The sequence below is a fragment of the Pithys albifrons genome, chromosome 1, assembly GCF_047495875.1.
Source record: "Pithys albifrons albifrons isolate INPA30051 chromosome 1, PitAlb_v1, whole genome shotgun sequence".
Classification (NCBI taxonomy): Eukaryota; Metazoa; Chordata; class Aves; order Passeriformes; family Thamnophilidae; genus Pithys; species Pithys albifrons.
In genome coordinates, this window is record NC_092458.1 from 121,877,221 (window position 1) to 121,895,474 (window position 18,254).

The 18,254-nt window shown below is 44.6% G+C and overlaps 1 protein-coding gene across 1 annotated transcript; it reads left to right on the forward strand.

The window, feature by feature from the left end:
• Positions 1-13,784: 13,784 nt before the first annotated feature.
• On the forward strand, positions 13,785-17,731 carry LOC139678216 (trefoil factor 2-like). The gene is made up of 4 exons (XM_071568883.1): positions 13,785-13,962; positions 14,944-15,090; positions 16,617-16,766; positions 17,703-17,731. The coding sequence occupies exons 1-4, from the start codon at positions 13,785-13,787 to the stop codon at positions 17,729-17,731; spliced, it is 504 nt and encodes a 167-aa protein (XP_071424984.1).
• The last annotated feature ends 523 nt before the right edge of the window (positions 17,732-18,254 follow it).

Below are 18,254 nucleotides of genomic sequence, written 5' to 3' on the forward strand. Positions count from 1 at the left end.
CTGTGGAAGAGCATTTCAAACACAGTTTTGCTAACGTTTAGGCCCAGAATTCTTGCTATGGAGGACCAGAGAGGAAAGACCTAAGTTTAAACCCTAAGTTTAGCTGAATGGGAAGGGAGCGAGACAAAAGTCCTGCTGAAATCCACTTTTCTCCTGCTCCATTCTTGCAGAGAGCTTGCTGCTTGTTGTCCTCTGAGAAAATTGGGCTAGGCAAGACCTTGGGGCAAAAGGCTGGCACCAAAAGCTGGGGACAGAGAGCTGATCCAGCATGTCCAGCCTTGTTTCTTCAGGAGCAAGCACTGACCCAGCATGAACGGAAGTGCCCAAGACACTTCTGCTGCCTCCTGGTATGGGAAGGCAGGTGAAAAGGGGACTGGTCATCCAAGTTTAGGGCTGCTGTTGCATTTCTCTGGAATCAGACTAAAAGCCACCAGCCCAAGCAGGAACAAGTCAGGACTATCAGGATAAGCCTTCTGGTGGGCTATTTTCCCCAGTGACAAGGTGCAGTCACAACAAGCCATCTGAAGCCATCACTGACCCACACTGACCTTCAGGTGATGTAGTCACAGAGATAACCTGTGGTGCAAACAGGAACCCAAAGCTGTTAAAGCAAATATTCACTATGACATATTGATTTTTTATTTTAAAATATCTATAGAGCTAAAAGGATGCTAAGAGAAAACTATTTCCTTCTCCTAAATCTCATCCTCCTTCCAGCTGTGTCATGAGAGAGTAACAAGTTCACAACAGGAATGGCCCAAACATTAGTGAAGCACAGGATTTGCAGCACATCTGCTTTGTAGAGGTCTACATGCTCAGACCCACCTTGATGTAACCAACAAGGAAGAGAGAGAGAGAGAAGGAGAGAGAGAATATTTAAGGGTTTATTTTCTCCCCATCATCCTGCAGAGAGATGACTCACATTTTTATATCATAGAGGAATATAAAGATGACAGATGCAGCATATAAAGCTGTTTGTCCTCATCCTGTTCCCATTCATCCATTTTGCTATGACCACAGCACAGGAATTGGTATCTCCAAGGTCACAAGTAAACTTGTTTTCTTTCTTTCTTTTAAAAGGTGAAGTGAATGAGGTCAGGGCAGTACCAGAAAGACCTGCTGGCATTAGGATAACCCACCTAATGTGAAGGGGAACGAATGTTCATCTCAAGCTGAAGCCCTGACCCTGGGACCATCTAAAGCCAACAAAGGTCACCTTCCCAGCTCCCTCCAGGGCCAGACATGCTTCTTCAAAAACTGAGCAAGTCTTATTGCCAAGGTTACCTTTTGCAGGACTTCCCAGCTGTCCTGGTGGCATCTCCCACCTGAATCTACTTGAAAGCTGTTTTTCAGCAGTATTTTGACTGAGGGTAACTCATCAGAGTCACTATTTCACACCATCTGCAAGTCTGCAATATCCCAAAAAGGGATAATTTGGCTTGAACATAGAAAATCTGAGAGACTAATCTAATACAAAAAAAAAATCACTGAATTAGGTAGCAATCACTTTGTTACATCATGCAGTAACAATGTCCAACTTCAGTCAGAGCATGGGATGAAAACGTGACTGAAAATTCCTGACCGATGTGTTCACTCCTATAACTTGATAGGGAACGATCTAATCAAAATTTGTATAATACTATTAGGAATAGCAAACAAAGCTTTTACTAAATAACAGTTAATGTGAATAGATCACAACAAAAATGTCTGGACTTGTTAAAGTGACAACAAATCATTTAAATGACATTTAAATTTCTACTGCTAATGCAATTTCAGTATGTAAAAATATTTTAAAAGGGGAAAGGGGCTGAGCCAGGGATTTACCTCCAGATGAAATCAGAGGAGACAATGAAGGGAAAAGTCCCAAACCTGAAACCTTCAGGTGAGGGCACGTGTTTGGGGCTCCCAGCTTGCAAGGCTTCATTCTGACTCACACAGTTCTCCTCTCAGCTTCTCCCCTTGCAGGTGGCCCTCCTTAATACAAACAATTAAATGGACATTAGGTTAAAGTTGCTGTTCCTATTGGCTAATGAGGAGAACATTTGGCAGGCAGGTAAGGGGGCCTGGCTTATTGTTCAGAAATCAGGCCCTTAGAAGGGCCTCATGTTCTCTGCATTTCTAAATGTTTCTCTACTTTGTTATCAAGGAACTGAATAAAGAGGTTTTGAACCTCTCCAAACAAAGTTCAACCACCCTGAGACTAAAACCCAGAAACAGTGTTTGTAGAAGAGAGGAACAGGAGGTTCCAGAAACAAGAAACTCATCGGTCAGTCTGTAAGAACTTACACCCCTCTGGCAGTGAGTGCTGCCACTGCACAGCCCTTCACAAAATCACAGAGTGGGGCAGGTTGGAAGGGTCCACAGTGAGGCATCTGGTCCAACCTCCCTGCTCAGGCAGGTCATCCCAGAGCACATGGCCCAGGATCGAGTCCTTGCAGTTCTGGAATATCTCCAGTGAGAGATCCTTGGCTGCAAAGTGCTGTGTTCCTGTGCTCTGCACCAGTCCCTGGCTCAGAATTTCACACAGTGGGTCTCTAAGGGTGCAGGAGGGAGACAATTGCCACCAACAAAGTATCTTGAGAGGGGCAGGGCTGGTGAGAGGGTTGGGCTGCTTTCTATTACCTTGCTAGGCTGAACATGCCTGTATTGGCTGGCAAGAGCCTATTTCTGCTTTGGAAAAAGTGGTTTCACTTTGGGACAAAAGGAGTGTTTGTTCTCTGGCTGGTGAAATGAGAAGTGCCATGAACTCAGCCTAAAGTCCATCAGGTTTGCATTCAGTTCATCAGTGGCAAAGCCTGCCCTCAGCACACGTGTTGCTTCACAGACGTTATTGTTGTTGCCCTTCCAGAAGCCCCCGTGGCTGTTACAAATCACTGGATCTCACCAGCACTTCTTATTCAGCCTGGCTGTGGTTAATGGGCCTTTGCCTGAGAGCACAGTGCAGCTGAGAGCTGAAATGCAGATACCAGAGGTCCTGGGCACCACAGGACAAAGTCGGAGTGGATGGACTCTGTGCACAGCTGATCCCAGCAGCATTGTCCACACGTCCTACAGTGATGTCCTTGTACAATCCAGGGTGAGGAGCACCTCTGGCATTCATATCTCATGGTGTAGCCCCAGGGAAGCATCTGCCCCTGAACTTCCCCAAAGCCTTCTGGAAATCTAGACCCAAGCCAGGTTGCAGCATGAACTGTCAGGAAACACCTGCCTGTTGGGTCACTGCTGGGGCAGCCAAAAGTTACCAGAAGTCAGAGTGTTCAGGATGGTCTGGTGTTGTGTCTCAGAATTTATCATCACCCTTCCAGAGGGATCTGTAATGTTACTGGGAAGTTTTGTCTTTTGGGATGGTTTACTGCCCTTTTGGTTTACCAAAACCACAGATGCAGCCCCTTCCTTTTGAAAAGGTAAAACCCCACAGGACATCTCAGATTCTCCCACCAAAGCTTCTCCTGGAGTGGCATTTGTTAGGGCTGACACCAGCATGGCCCCAGCCCTCTCCCTTCCTCAGCCTCCCCTCACACCACCACACAGCTGTCTGAAACAGTGCCCAGCTGTCTGAAACAGTGCCCAGCCCAGTGTGCTGCCTTAGCTCCTTTTTTCTCTCTATTCTTATTTGTAGTCCCTTCATCATTAGTTCCCACAGGAATAGCATATTTGTCTGACACAGACAGTTTTACTGCTATAAATTCTCCACAGCCCATTGAATAGAGACTTTTTAATTAGGTTTTAAGAATTTTTCCATTAGCAGAGAGACATTGAGAATTCAGGTCTCACTTCTGAAAAGCAAAATACGTTAGGGAGGGAAGCTACTTGATTTACTGCAATATTAACATTTTCCTCCCTATATTTAGGGGCATGGATCAATTGCTGTTTTGCTACTGTGGACAGAAATATGTTTGACAATTTACTTTATTGTGCTGCAAGTAAGAGATTTAACCCAGTGAGCAGTGAGAACATTGTTGGGCTACAACATTGTCTGTGTGACACATACAGAAAATGTGAACAATGTCTTTCATCATCAGAATTTGAATCCTTTCCTATTTGCACCAAACTGGGTTTGTGTTCTTGTTATCAAAGGGTTTTTCTGGCTTTAGATTTCACTTTGCCTGACAGGTCTGAGGTAGGGCTTTATACAGAAGTGGAAAGGACTGAGCCTCTGCCACCTCCTTGCCAGGTGTGGAAGGGCAAAGCTGTGCTGCCTTGGGCCCTGGACACACTTGGCCAAAACAGGAGGGCAAGTGTCCACTTCCAATGCACTCCCAGCTGCTGGGTGTTGCATAATCCCAGAATTCACAAACCAAGGGTGATATTTTGGGGTTTTCTTTAAAGCCCAGATAGATTTTCCCTTCCAGGAACTGTTGCAAATGGCTTTTTGTTGAGCTGACAGAGCAAGCTTGCTGTCTGTCCCATCCCCAACCACCTTCATGTCAGGAAGCACTTGTCACAGTGGTGTTTTGCCAATGAAATCCTTGCAGGCGTCAAATTTCTATTTCAATCTACTTATCCTGGCAAAATGTTATGTTGAAGAAATCTCAGCCAGCTCCAAGAGCCATGTTTTAATCCTGCTGGGTACATGTGATCTAGTTCTTGCACCTCAGTAATAAACCAGTGGGTTGTTGCATCATTTCTTGTGGGGTTAGCCCAGGTAAGCAGGACACGGCAAGGGCAGCCTCAGGTGGTGTTTTCATCTGCCCTGGCATCCTTCATCCCAGCTGGAGGCTGCCAACAGGCTTGTCTGGGCCTGAGCTAAGGACCTCTCTGGCTTCTGCAATGCTCTCACCTGCCATAATTTATTATAAAAAAGATGGTAATGTAGGATGTTCATGTTAACATTTTATACTTGCAAGAGGAGAAATGGTTTTTTTCCATTTTTCATTCTTGCCAGAACTTTGCAGTTCACTTTTTATGCTCACACTCTTTAAAATCCTTAAAAGGAAGCTTTCAAAGGAATTTCATAGCCAACTTCTATTTTCTGTTGAAATGTCTACTTTTTTCTTTCCACATTCTACTTTTTTTCTATCATTATTTTGTTGAATCCCTTGAAGAACTGAACTGTAGAGAGACACCATTTCCCCCTGAAGTAGCTCTCCCATTAATCCTTGTATACTCTTGCTGACATTGGAGCTTAATATTTCCCCCTCTATTTTTAACCACATTTAATTGGTGCACAACAAACACTTCCTGGCCAGTATTTCCTCCCTTCAGTGTCATCAATGAAAAGAGCAATAACTGAAACTCACTAAAGTTGCAATTGTCTTGACTCCCCTCTGCCCACTCTGTAGATAATTTTTGCCAGCAGCTCAGCTGAGTCAGCCCAGGTCACTCTGCCCTCTAATTTGTTTTTTACAGACCCTGCCACACTGGACATCCCTCTGAGCCTTTCCAGTCCTCACCATCAGCTAGAGACAGCAGTTTAGGCAGTATTTTTATTCTGCCCCTTTTGAAACCAGTAGGGCAAAACTTCTCTGAAATGACCTTTTTCCTCCCACATGATGTCTTAGGTTCATTTATTATTTCCTAGGTTTCCTCTTCTCCTATTTCAGGTGTTTCTCATTTGTATTTATCTCTTTAGCTATTTATGCCAGAAATAACCTTTCAGACTTTCCCCTTCTTTGTCTGGTTTTCAAAGTCTGATCTCCCACTGTTCCCATAGTAGCAAATGAGAACCATGGATTCTTTTTTCTTCTTATGTGTCCCAAATAATATTCAGTCCCTGACATGAAAGGTGAAACCCAGAGCTCACAGTTTGCTTTAAGAAGCTGGAAGAAAACTAAGAGGGGAACATTTCCCTTTAGTTTTCAGGGTAAATGGCTGCTGAGCCCTGCCTGCTCTTATTTGATACCACTTGCTCTGGAATTAATACATGAATTATACTAAAATAATATAATATAGGCAATATTTGTCAGCTATTTCACATCATTGCCCTCAGAATGTCAGTGTTTGGAGCTGCTGAGTGATCTCAGTGACTCCCTATTTCTTCCCCTGTCCCAGGTGCAGGTGGAAGGTGTTGGCTCCTACCCCTTGCTGGCAGATGATGCCGTTCCATCCTCCAGTCACCTTGGAAGGGAATCGACTCACAACCCTTCCCCACTTCATGAACAGTGCCAGATGTGAGCCTTTCTTCTGACAATTGCAGCCAATCCACCATTGTGGATTTGGTTTGGGGTTTGGTGAGTCTCAGAATTATCTGTGAAACTCCACCCATCACAGCATCTTCAATTCTCCAAATCAGGACTCCTTTAGCAGAGTCAGTGTTAAACCCACTTAGTTTTGAGCTCAAAACTTTCACCATGTGATTGAACTCATCAGTTCAGGAGAGTTTGAAAAGATGTCCCTAAGAAATGATGAAAATCAAAAATGCAATGATAAAATCATAGGATCGCCCAGACTAAATTAACCCATCCTTCGCCCAGTTCCCTGTGCCATGCATGGGCAGTTACAGGTTCTTACATGAAAACTTCAAGGAGGAGTGAAGAGAATACAGTTACACACCATATTCTCATTCCTTACTCCAGCTCCACCATTTTATTGATGGTGGTTGTATTCTGGGAAATTTTAAGGAATATTTGGTGAAGTTCAACCAGCCACAGGCAGTGATACTTTAATAGAATATCTTTCCAAACTGCAGAGCTTTGCAGCTTAGACATTTCCTGAGAAAGATGTGTAGTTTGGGGACTTAATAGCCCTGAACCATGGGGTTTTTTAATGAGTTGATCCAGTTGCTTTTCAGACCTGTGGGAAGTTTTAACATCCACAAAGAGCTGCAGAGGGGAAGCTCCACAGCTCAGTTGCATTGTACCTACATGCTCAGTGAAGAACTGTATTCTAACAGGCTTTGAACATAACAGCTGGACTTTTAGATTACATGGGACCATGAGCTCTCCTTCCTGTGACCTGTATGGAGCTTGCAGCCTGGAGATACATGGGCATTCCTGGTGTAGATGCTGCCCCATCCCACCATCCCCATCAGGGGACCTTTTGCAGACTAGAAACTGAGAACATGGCACAAAAAAGTAGACACAGTTTTAGTTCATAAGATGATAAAACCATGTGAATCTGAGATTCTCTATCCCTACTAATTGTTAACCTGCCATTTGCTTTCCTCACGGTTGCTAAGCACTGAGCTGATGTTTTCACAAACCTGTCTGTTATTCTCCATATGCTCATGTCATTCTTACACTGCACTCACATGAACCCGAGTGATCACGATCGGCTCAGGGCCCATCATTTTATTTGAAAAGGTAGGATTGCTCCTTTCCCAGGTGTGCATCCCTTCATCTTTACAGACATGAAGCATCACCTGCCACCTAACTCTGCAGTCATTCCATTCTGCACAATCCATCTCAGCAACAGGCTCATACTTTTACTAACGCAGAACTATCGTGTCATCAACAAATTTTACCCTCTTGCCACCTCTTCCAGATGGTTTATGAGTTTGTTAAGCTGCAAAGGTCCCTACTCGTGACCTCTCCCCACAGTGAAAATCATCTGTTGTCTCCCACTCTCTGCTTGCCGCCCTGTTTTCATCCAGAAGAAAATTTCCCTGTCTGTTCTGTGACAACTTTGTTTCTAAGATCTACTCTTCAAAATCTTTTTCTGTAGCTCATTGCTCCCATGAGCCAGAGGGATTTTCTCAGCATCTTTTCTAATTACACCATCTCCTTTTTAAGTCAGGGCAAGCAGAACCTCCCAAAGCCACGTGGGCATTGGAGCAGCAGGGAGTATCAGAATGATGTCTTCTGCTTTGTACTTGGCCCCTTTCCTAATATCTACTGAAACTCAATTTGCCTTCTTGGTGCCTGGACTATTCAGTTGGCATATGCACAGTGATGCAAAGCTGTGTGAGTGACAATAGCTAATTTGCAGCCCGTCTTGGTGATTATATACTTAGGTTACTCTTCCTCCATGCACTTTACTTTGCAATTAATTTGCCATTTATCACCAGTCAATATCTGGAAGATATTTCTACAACTGTTCAGCTAGGGGCACTTCTGAAAAAATATGAGAAATAATTCTCAGCCATCAGCACGTTCATTGCCTTGTTCTTCACCAAGCTTTACTGATCATTTATGAGTATGTTGAATGAGAAAAATCCTCTTCTCTTCCTTGTGATTACTGATCTTTGTCTTCTGTCTCAAAAGAAGCTATTTGTTTACCCTTTATGATTTTACTTTCCTACAGTCAGGGTTTTTTTTCTGTTTTCTTTATTTGACTTTGAAAAAAGGTTGTTTTTCTTCTAGTAACTCCCTTTAGTCTCTCATTTAATTATTCTGGGTCTGTATGTGTGCCTGAGGACACTCTCTTCCTATTTTTTGTTTGATAGTAAATATTTACTTAATCTTTCATATTGTGTCTTTCAATGGCATCCTGTTGTTTGTGAACATTTCACCCATTTTACTCTTCCTTTGAGTTCCATTTAATAAGTGTATGGTGTATGTTTCTGTTTTTAGAAGGTAATAAGTTGGGATTTGGACTTTCTTATTGCCTGGGGCAGGATAAACTGGAATGCATCACAACCACCATCATAAAGAGACCTCACAGTGGCCACATCTTGAATCAGATCTTCATCAGTATTTCTCAGGAGTTTCTTCCCCTCTTTGGGTCACTGCAAAACTGTTGGGTCTAGGAAAGAAAAAAAATGCATATTTCTTTGCTTGGCTGGTTACAGTCAGTGTGTCCTTCTCTCCACAGGCTGGTCCTCATCTCATCTCAGGAAAAATAATCATTTTCTAGTGTTGCTTTGTGATCATAAAAAGGGCAAATTCTGGCAATTCCAATATCATGGGCTGCTTGGAGATCCCAGAAGTATTAGGGAAAATTACAGGCTCAGATCTGTATTTCTAAATTGACACTGAGCTTTGCAGTCACAACCAAACCTTTTTGCAATGTATTGGATCTGAAATTCAGGCCTTAAATCTGACTCAGCTCTGGGTCATATATTTGATTAACCTTGAATAATTACTTTTTCATTTTACCTTGTGCAAGTATGATGGCCACAGAAACGTGACAAAAACCCCTCTGGTTTGTAGAAAGGACATATTCTTTTACAAAATTCCCCTGAAGGAGTTTGAAAGTTGGTTTTGACCTCTGCATTAATACATCTCTAGCAGGGTTCTTTATCAAAGATGTGGATCTTTGAACTGTCTGTTCCCAGAATTAAGATGTAGGGTTTTCTCTGTTTATTTTTTGAGCCCACAGTGTTATTTGGTAGATAGACAGATATCATCCTGGTCTGAAGGCTTCTGTGGTTAACTCATTTAGTCAAAATGAGTTTGACTAACAGCCCTCTCCCTCATTTAGACCAGGAATGACAGGGTATGCTCACTGCTCCCAAGCAGGGATCAATAACAGAATGGTTTGGGCTGGAAGGCACCTTAAATATCATCCAGTACCAATCCCCTGCCATGGGCAGGGACACTTTCCACTACACCAGTTTGCTCAGAGCCCCATCCAGCCTGGCCTTGAACACTTCCAGGGATGGGGCAGCCACAGCTTCTCTGGGAAACATGTTCCAGGGCCTCACCACTCTCACAGCAAAAAATTTCTTCCTAACATTTAATCTAACTCTTCTCTCTTTCAGTCTGAAGCCATTGTCCCTTGTCTGTCACTATAAGCCCTTGTAAAGTCCCTCTCCAGCTTTCTCAGAACCCCTTTAGGTACTGGAAGAGGCTCTAAGTTCTGCCCCAAACCTTCTTTCCTCCAGACTGAATAATCCCAATCCTCTCAGTCTCTCTCCCTGGCAGAGGTGCTCCACCTCTCTGATCATCTTCATGGACTTGCTCCAAGAGGTCCATGTCCTTCTTATGTTGAGAGTCTCAAGGCTGGATGCAGCACTGCAGGTGCACACCAGAGCAGAGCAGAGGGGCAGAATCACCTCTCTCCTCTTGCTGGCCACACTACTTTTGCTGCAGCCCATCAAATCATAGAATCATAGAATCGACTGAGTTGGAAAAGACCTCCGAGATCATCAAGTTCAACCCTTGGTCCAACTCCAGTCACTTTACCAGATCATGGCACTCAGTGCCACGGCCAATCTCAGTTTAAAAACCTCCAGGGATGGGGAATCCACCCCTTCTCTGGGCAGGACATTCCAATGCCTGATTACTCTCTCTGCAAAGAATTTGTTTCTGATCTCCAACTTCAATTTCCCCTGGCAGAGCTTGAGCCCGTGCCCCCTTGTCCTATTGCTGAGTGCCTGGGAGAAGAGACCAACCCCCACCTGGCTATGACTTCCCTTCAGGTAGTTCTAGACAGTGCTGAGGTCACCTCTGAGTCTCCTCTTCTTCAGGCTAAACACCCCCAGCTCCCTCAGCCTCTCCCCACAGGACTTGTGCTCCAGTCCCTTCTCCAGCCTCGTTGCTCTTCTCTGGACCCGCTCCAGCCCCTCAAGATCTTTCCTGAACTGCGGGGCCCAGAACTGAACACAACACTCAAGGTGTGGCCTCACCAACACAGAGCACAGGGGAAGGGTCACTGCCCTGGTCCTGCTGGCCACGCTATTCTTGATACAGGACAGCTTTTGATAAATGATGCAGTTTATCATCTATGCAGTAAATGGTGCAATGCATCAGGGATGTGTGATACCCACACAGAGGGGGTTTGTGCTGGTAATACATAAACTGCTCATATAACTCTTCATGGGCAGCCTCACACCGTGGTCCTACATGCCCCATGGGAAGTACACCCTGAAAAATACAGCCTGGTCCTACAGGCCATGCTGTGGGGCAGAGCAGCAGCTGCACTGCCTGTTCCCCACACCACCCTCTGTGTGCCTCCAAAGGAGAAGGGACACATAGCAGGGCAACAGTGGCTGCTGTGAAACAAGGCAAACAGCCTAAAGATAAGGGAGCAAAATGCTGCTCATTGCTGTGGGTTCTAGAAACTCATTCATAAAAATGAGTCCTAGAGTGACTGAGTAGCATGAAGTGATCTTCACCTGAGTGGTGCTGTCAGACTATCCCTGCTCCTGGGTCTCTCCTGCTGAGAGCCCCTTGCACAGCTGGAAGGAACAAATTGAAGACACACCTCTTCTTTGTCCCCGATTTTTTTCCTCTTTTATGAGGGTTTATTTCAGGGAGCACTCAAAACTTGGGATGTATTTTGTGGGGTCACCCAATGACATGTGATGTTTGTTCAATGACAGATTTCTCAGGTCAGCACAATTACCACAAAATGAAATTTCCTTCAGGAAAAAACATTCCCTTTAGGATGAAAGTCCAACTGTTGCTTGATGGTTCTTTGTTTTAAGTGAAAAGAGATAGAAAAAGATTACCCACATCCTCTAAAATTCTGGATTAGCAGAATAAAGACTTGCAGGCTGTTACTGATCTGCAGCAAGATCCAGAGCAGCTGTGGTGATTTCTCCATGTCCTTGCTGAGAAGGAAAAGAGAGCACCACAGCAAGAGCCCTGTGGGACCAGAGGAGGGTGGTGAGGGAGAACAGGGAGACTGGAGAGGAGGAAGGAGCCCTCCAAGCCCCTTCTGGCCGTGGGCACTTGCAGAGCCTCAGTGCCCTATGCCGAGTTACCAAAAGGTTTAGGTAGGCACTGGCCTCACAGAAGGAAACACATTTGCAGGGAAACCCCAGATAATTTTCAAGGCTTTGTTATATAAACATATTAAAGATCTTAAAGTAATCCCCTGGCAGAAATCAAGCAGCTTATTTCTTTCGGTGTGTTTGCTTTAAGATGCCAATCAAACTCTCTTTCCGCAGCGAAAGCTCAGGGGTAGATTTGCCTTTGTGCCTGTGGTTGGGATCAGGCCCAGGAGGTGACAGCCAGCAGATAAGGACTTAATTAATGTCTAGAAAGAAGCAGGAGGGACTAATGTTATCTGCAGTTTCACCTGACTCACACGATGGGCAGATAATCTGTTGAGAATTCCATGGAGGTCCAAAAGCAGCGCGTTCTCCCCCTTGGGATGACAGATTTCCTCTCATGCACAGGCAACATTTCAGCCAAACTCACTCCTTGACTATGGGAAGAAATCCGATGGAGAAATTACTGATGGCTTCTCTGGACTGGGCATCGTGGTGGGCCTTTGGGAGCACTGCTGATGTTACATGTCTGAGAAAACTGGATTTTTAAGTGTTAACTCTGATGTTTTCTCTACATGATGAAGGTATAACCTGTGCCATGAACTGATGAGTGATGGAACACTGTCTGCTCCTGCCTCCACCTTGGTGTCTTGTGAAATGAAGGATACACAAAATGTCTGGTTTATGAATTGTGACTTTCAGTGAGAGGTGTTATCCATGTGTTAAACAGGGATGGATATAAATAAACTCCATGAAGTATTAAATAAATTAACCATCAGGAAAATGAACTCTATTGCTAATGGAGTTTTCCCTTTAGACCAAAACAACTCCCACTTTCCTGAAACCACTTTTCAACAAAAAAATTGCCTGCAAAACAGAACTGTAGAAGTTGAAAGTTCTCACTTTGAACTTTGTCAAGGAATGAGGCACAAAACAAATTAATTTATAATAATCAAAGGCATGAAGACACAATTCTGACAAAGATTTAAAAAGTGCATTGAATCCCTTTTTTTGATGATGGACAGGAAGAGTTACCTGGTTGTTTTAACATGGGAAAAGTGATGCTGCAGAGCACCGAAGGGGCTGCAGCCAGCCCTGCCTGCTCTGCAGGGGCTTTCTATAGGGAAGGTGCAGAGATGGTCCCACCATCCCACTGCTTGTATTCACCTTCTTAGCACTGTTCTGCTTATGCTTAAGAGTTGAGAAGTAGCTGGAATTTAAGAAATGTTACAGTATATGGTAGAAAAATGTCAAAAAAGGAGATTAAAGCCTTGGGCAATTCTAGTCTCAAGGCCTGTTGTCCCAAGCCTGACTCAGAGACCACCTTTGAAACCAGGAGAAAAACAGTCGAGAAGTTAATAGATTAAACCTGGTGTTTCAGAAATTTGGTTTTGGCTGGTGGTGATGGATGGGTTGCGAAGCAATTCATTGCTCTGAGGATTGGGCAGAGGGGATGGGAGCAGTCCCTGCTGTGGCTCTCCTGGACAGGACCTTGTGCAGGGCAGCAACTCCAAAATGCTGGCTGGGACACTCAGGACAGACCCTGGATGAGCACAGTGCCTGTGGGGCAGGCTGAGGTCATATATGCCTTCTCCTTTCTTCTTTTGAGTCTCTATGCTGTTGATCCTCTTGGCTTTTGAGTTTATTTTTTTCTTGATCTTACCTTCTTTTCCTATATTCCCCTGTGTGGAAACCAACAGTGGCCTTGGCTGGGCTCAAGTATTTCACAGTCACACATCCCACTTTCTGTGTTTATGTATTCCTTCACCTGCCTGGTTTTCCCTGTGGTCTCTTGAAGCCTGGACATGTCACACCTCCAGCTCTCCTGCCTTACCTGTTTCAGAGTAAGCATAACCAAAACCTTAAGACCAGGTGAAAATTCAGGCAGAGAACATGCACTTACATAGGAAATATAGGCACACATTTTTTAAGCAGTGCCAACCATTTGAAGCTGCCCAGAGGTCTGAAATACTCTAATGGCAATGAAATCACCTGGTACTCAGAATACCCAGAGGTACCTCTGGCACCCAAAGTCAGAGTCTTTGGCACCCAGAGGCACCCAGCAGCATCCATTTAATAGATTATGGCATCACATAATAGATATGCATCTATAGGTACGTAATAGATACGTGATCAATAGCTCACAGGAGCCCAAGAATTTATCTCAAGGATATCAAAATATGCGCAGCAACATTTCCTAATTAAACAAAAGAAAACCCAACCTCTGGGTGAAGCATCAGATGGAACAATGTTATCAGACCTCGCTGGGCAAACACGGGGAGCGTATAAAACCAGCTGCTCCCAGAGAAGGCAGCACCTCTCATCTACCCACCTGCCAGGAGCAATGGATCCCAAGGTGGTCTGTGTGCTCTGTGCCACCCTCGTCATAGCCCTCAGCACCCTGGCAGAGGGAAATCCACCACCAAGTAAGTACATTCACCTTCTGTTGCCTCCCAAGGTATGTATGGGGGGCCCTAGTCCTGCCAACTGCAGACAGAGCCTGTCTTTATTATCATATCAGACAGCAAATGGTTTCTTCTGGTGGTATTTATCACCAAGGCTGGACTCTACTTTTTATTTTTTTTCAGAGAAATCTATGGCAAATTGTAAAAGACTATAGGTGAACTCTTGTGTTGGTGGAATAACCAGGAATGTGCTCCAAAGGCAGAGGGACAGACATGCCCAGGAGATCTTTAGAACAGGACCAGAGCTGGAACAGGAGCCAGCTTTGTTTAAATAATCTTCTGACAATTATTTCATGCTGCTTTGCCATGTGAATACCACTTCAAAGGAGTCTATATCCCTCCTCATAAAAGACGAGCCATTTAGACAGCTTCAGAAGTAGAAAGCAAGTAACTCAATGAAACCCAGGGGCAGCTTCAGAATTTCTTGGTTGTGGATGACTGTGCAGCAGACTGAAAATATTATAAGTGTAGTCATAACTATTTGCACAGAATACTGTGCTTTTATAGTTATCTCACAAGAATGCAAAGATTTTGAACCTTTACACTTGTCTGAATATCCACTGGACTCAACTCTTTTTCTCTTCACAAGAGATGGGCAAATCAACAAGATTTATTAGCACAATGTTTGAAGTTCTTGTGTTTTCCCTCTTGATGTGGTCAATCTGAAATCCACAAACCTCACTGTGCTGTGCTGGCTTGGCTGCAAGTGAGACCACAGGCTCTCAAAGGGTGCAGTACAGCCCTTAAAAAATCAGTGAGAGCTTAAAAGCAGCTTTTAAACCACAGATGTTCTGGTCTTGGCAGGAAACACAAACATACACTTGCACAGGTGCACAGAGTCTAGGGAAAGAGCATTGCTCCCAATAGGGATCTGATACCTGCACCTCCACAAGCAAGTGTGCAAACTGACACCCAGTAACTTGCTCCTTCTGTCTTGAACAGCAAAATGCCAGTGTAAACTGCCCCAAAGGGAGAGGACAAACTGTGGCTACCCAGGAATCTCAGCAGCAGAGTGCAAGAAAATCGGGTGCTGCTTCAACGCTTCAGTGAATGGTGTTCCCTGGTGCTATACTCCTAAACCAAAGAAAGGTAATATCTCTGCCAGAAACACTGATTTACCTCGTGTTTGAATAGCCAGAATTGTGTACAACCAGGAAGCAGTTCTTTTTTCTTAGGCAAGAAAAGTTAGAGCAAACCTTTGTTAGAACACCACTGGCAGTAAAATGCAAAGTCAAACCTTGCTTACCCATAAAACTTCTGCTTCATCCTCTTCACACAATATATTCCCTCTTCCTTCAGGCTTCTGGTTATCAAACAACATATGCTGATTTCTTAAAAACATTTCTGTGCCACTAGTGGTTTTGTTCATCCGTAGAGCAAGGGATCATCAGCTCAGGGTTTGCTCTGTGGTGGAGGAGGACTTTGACACCTGTACAGAAGGCCACAGGCACCCTGTAACTTCTAAGTTTTTGCTCTTTTCTCCAACCTGTTTTGATAATTCCTACTTTCTTCTTCTCCTTCATGTTTCCCAGCATAATTGCACTTGATTGTCCTTTTCCCCTCCCACTTTTGCTCCCAGTCTTCACTTGATGAAATCTCCCAGGGGAAATCCCTTTCTCCATTAGTTTCTTCCTTCTAAAGCTTCTCAAGTCCTACTTCCATTTTTCACCATTATTTTCTCAGAGAGGGTAAGAGCTGCTGTCCCAGTCTCTCAAGAACTGGCTGTTTATTTTATATAACTGTGTTAAGTAATTGAGTGTAATTAGCTGCACTAATTAACTGAGTGTAAGCTACACTTGCTGGGCTGACTGCACAACTGCTTAGGAGAAATTCAGGGCAGTCTCTGCAGTATCATAGGTGAAATGAGGGTGCAAAGGCATCGTTACCCAACAGAACTTGATAGAAATTGAGATTGCTCAACAGGAATCACAAATGCTGGAGGAAAAAATAATTTTACTTTTGAACACTGTTTGCATTTTTTGTAAATCTTGAAAAATGAACATGCCACTTTCATAGAACTGCTTTTCTGAGTGGAACTGTTTCAGGAGAGGAAATCTGAATTATTTGAGCTGGGTGGTCAGACCTCTTTACTTGTGATTTTACTTTTAATTGCCTGGAAGAGCTCTGATTTCCTCCTGAATGACCCACCTGCTTTCTGCAACTCGAGCTGGCATGCAGAGGAAGTTGGGTTGTCCTCTTCCTGCAGTAGTCAGGGTACTCTGGGGTTAGCACTGGGTCAGGGCATGAATATACCCTGGTCTGAGGCCAGTGCATGTGTTACCATTGTGGAAGACACACAGCTTTTCACCCCATTGCTGGATCTAGGAAAGATAAAGATGAGTCACTGCCAGACACTTCTAGGGGTAAATTTTGGCTCTTCTTGTCCCTGAGGCACAGCAGCAACTCATCACCCCTTGGTTTCCAGCTTTGCCTGAGAGTCATGGTGAGGATTTGGGTGAACCTGCTGGCTGAAACTGGGCAGCATGACTGTCACACCTGCTCAGTGACATCACCTTTGTGTCCTGCCTTTTAGTTGTGAACTACATCACCAGGTAAACGGAGCATGAAGTAACACATTCTCATTCCTTCCATTTTTTTTTTTTTGCTTCACACAGTCAAGAAAGTCTGTCCCAATGATCCTTACGCCAGGATAAACTGTGGCCACCCCGGCATCTCGGCTAGGGATTGCACAAGGAAAGGCTGCTGCTTCAGGGCACATCCTGCTGGTGTGCCCTGGTGCTTCTTCCACCGTGTCACGGAGGAAGGTAATGAATGCCCTGCATGAGACATCGTCCCTTGTGTCCCTGTGGTGCTCCCAGCGGGGTCCATGCTCTGCCCAGGCTTGGTGTGCTATGCCAGCCAGAGACTCCTCACTCAGGGTGTCAGCAGGAGGAGGTGGCTAAACCCTAAAAAAACCAGCTTCTTGTACAGGGAGGGGGGTGTTGCCAACACATGAGTCGAGGACTTGTGGGCAATGTGGTTGCACAGGTAGTCTGGGCTCAGGTGTGAGCTCAAGCCCTCAGCTAATGCCATAGCAGAGGTGCAGCTTCCCAACTCACATCTACCTTACAATCATGAGAGATAAAAGGCTTTGTTTTAGAAAGGTGCAATGAAACCTACAGAAATTTCTGCTCCCCTACTACCTTTTTCTAAATTAGGATTGACCTTCCAGCATATCTAACATAAATAACCAATAGCCTCAGTCATAGCGTGTTTTGTACTGGGTACAATTCACCATCATATGGTTTTTCTGGCCTGAGTCACAGTTGGGAACCACATGCACAGATGGGGGTTGGGAGAAATTGCTAAAAAGTTGCTTTTTGGATGTCCTGCATCTAGGCAAAACAGTTCCTAGCATCTTGTGTAATTTATAGACAAAACATGTCACTTAATCTGCTTCTCCTCTTCACCTCCTCAGCTTGTTAAAGGAGAAACTTCCATCAAGACCTTTGCAATCTTTGGATCTACTCCAATGGAACAACAGATGGAGGTCCCAATTCAGACTTTGTATTTTGCAACAGCCATGATTTCTAGGCTGTTTTTACCTGGGATTGACTCCTTCCTGAAAAGTTACTTGTAGCTTTTATTCTCTCAGTAGGATAGTACTGCACAAGTTTTCACTGTAATAAAAGAACTAAGACACAATTTGTGAGGGTTTTTTGCTATTTTTATTTTAAAGACGTGCATTTCTCTGTTTCCAGGAAAATTCAGCACCTCAGCAACCTGTTGATGACAGAGCAGGCACTAACACTTCTGAAAGGAACACGGCACTCAGCTTTTTGTGTTAGTTACACTTCACACTTGCACTTGCATTTGTTAGCTGATCTGTGGCTTCACACAGGCCACTCATCCTTCTGAATGCTGAGAATATTCAGCATTTCCCATTATGCAGATATAGATGTGGGTTTGGGCTTTTTTTCCGCTTTGAGACATAGGGAAGGATGCCCTCCTTAGCTGATCACCGAGCTGGTCTGAGTCAGACACCTCCTGCTCTCTGCATCACCGTGTTTCTGCTGCTGCCAGTCCCTCAGTGCTGCTGCCAGTGGGGCAAGGAGCAGCTCAGGAAGGCAGGAACCCACCTGGTACTCTGAAAAACCCAACACGGCCCTGGCTAATGGTGCAACGTGCACCTGTTACCACCAGGCACTCTCACTGCTACCCAGTGTCCCCACACTCAGGTCCCATGGGTTGTGCCCAGGAAATGCCTCTGCAACACTAAAAGCAGGCACAGGTTCCCCTGGCACTGACCTGTG

What these genes read in the sequence shown, in the direction of transcription:
- LOC139678216 (XM_071568883.1), top strand. Translation starts at nt 13,785, where the DNA reads ATGTTATCAGACCTCGCTGGGCAAACACGGGGAGCGTATAAAACCAGC. An exon ending in AGAGGGAAATCCACCACCAA is followed by an intron (nt 13,963 to 14,943) that starts GTAAGTACATTC and finishes TGTCTTGAACAG; the next exon opens with CAAAATGCCAGTGTAAACTG. An exon ending in TACTCCTAAACCAAAGAAAG is followed by an intron (nt 15,091 to 16,616) that starts GTAATATCTCTG and finishes TGCTTCACACAG; the next exon opens with TCAAGAAAGTCTGTCCCAAT.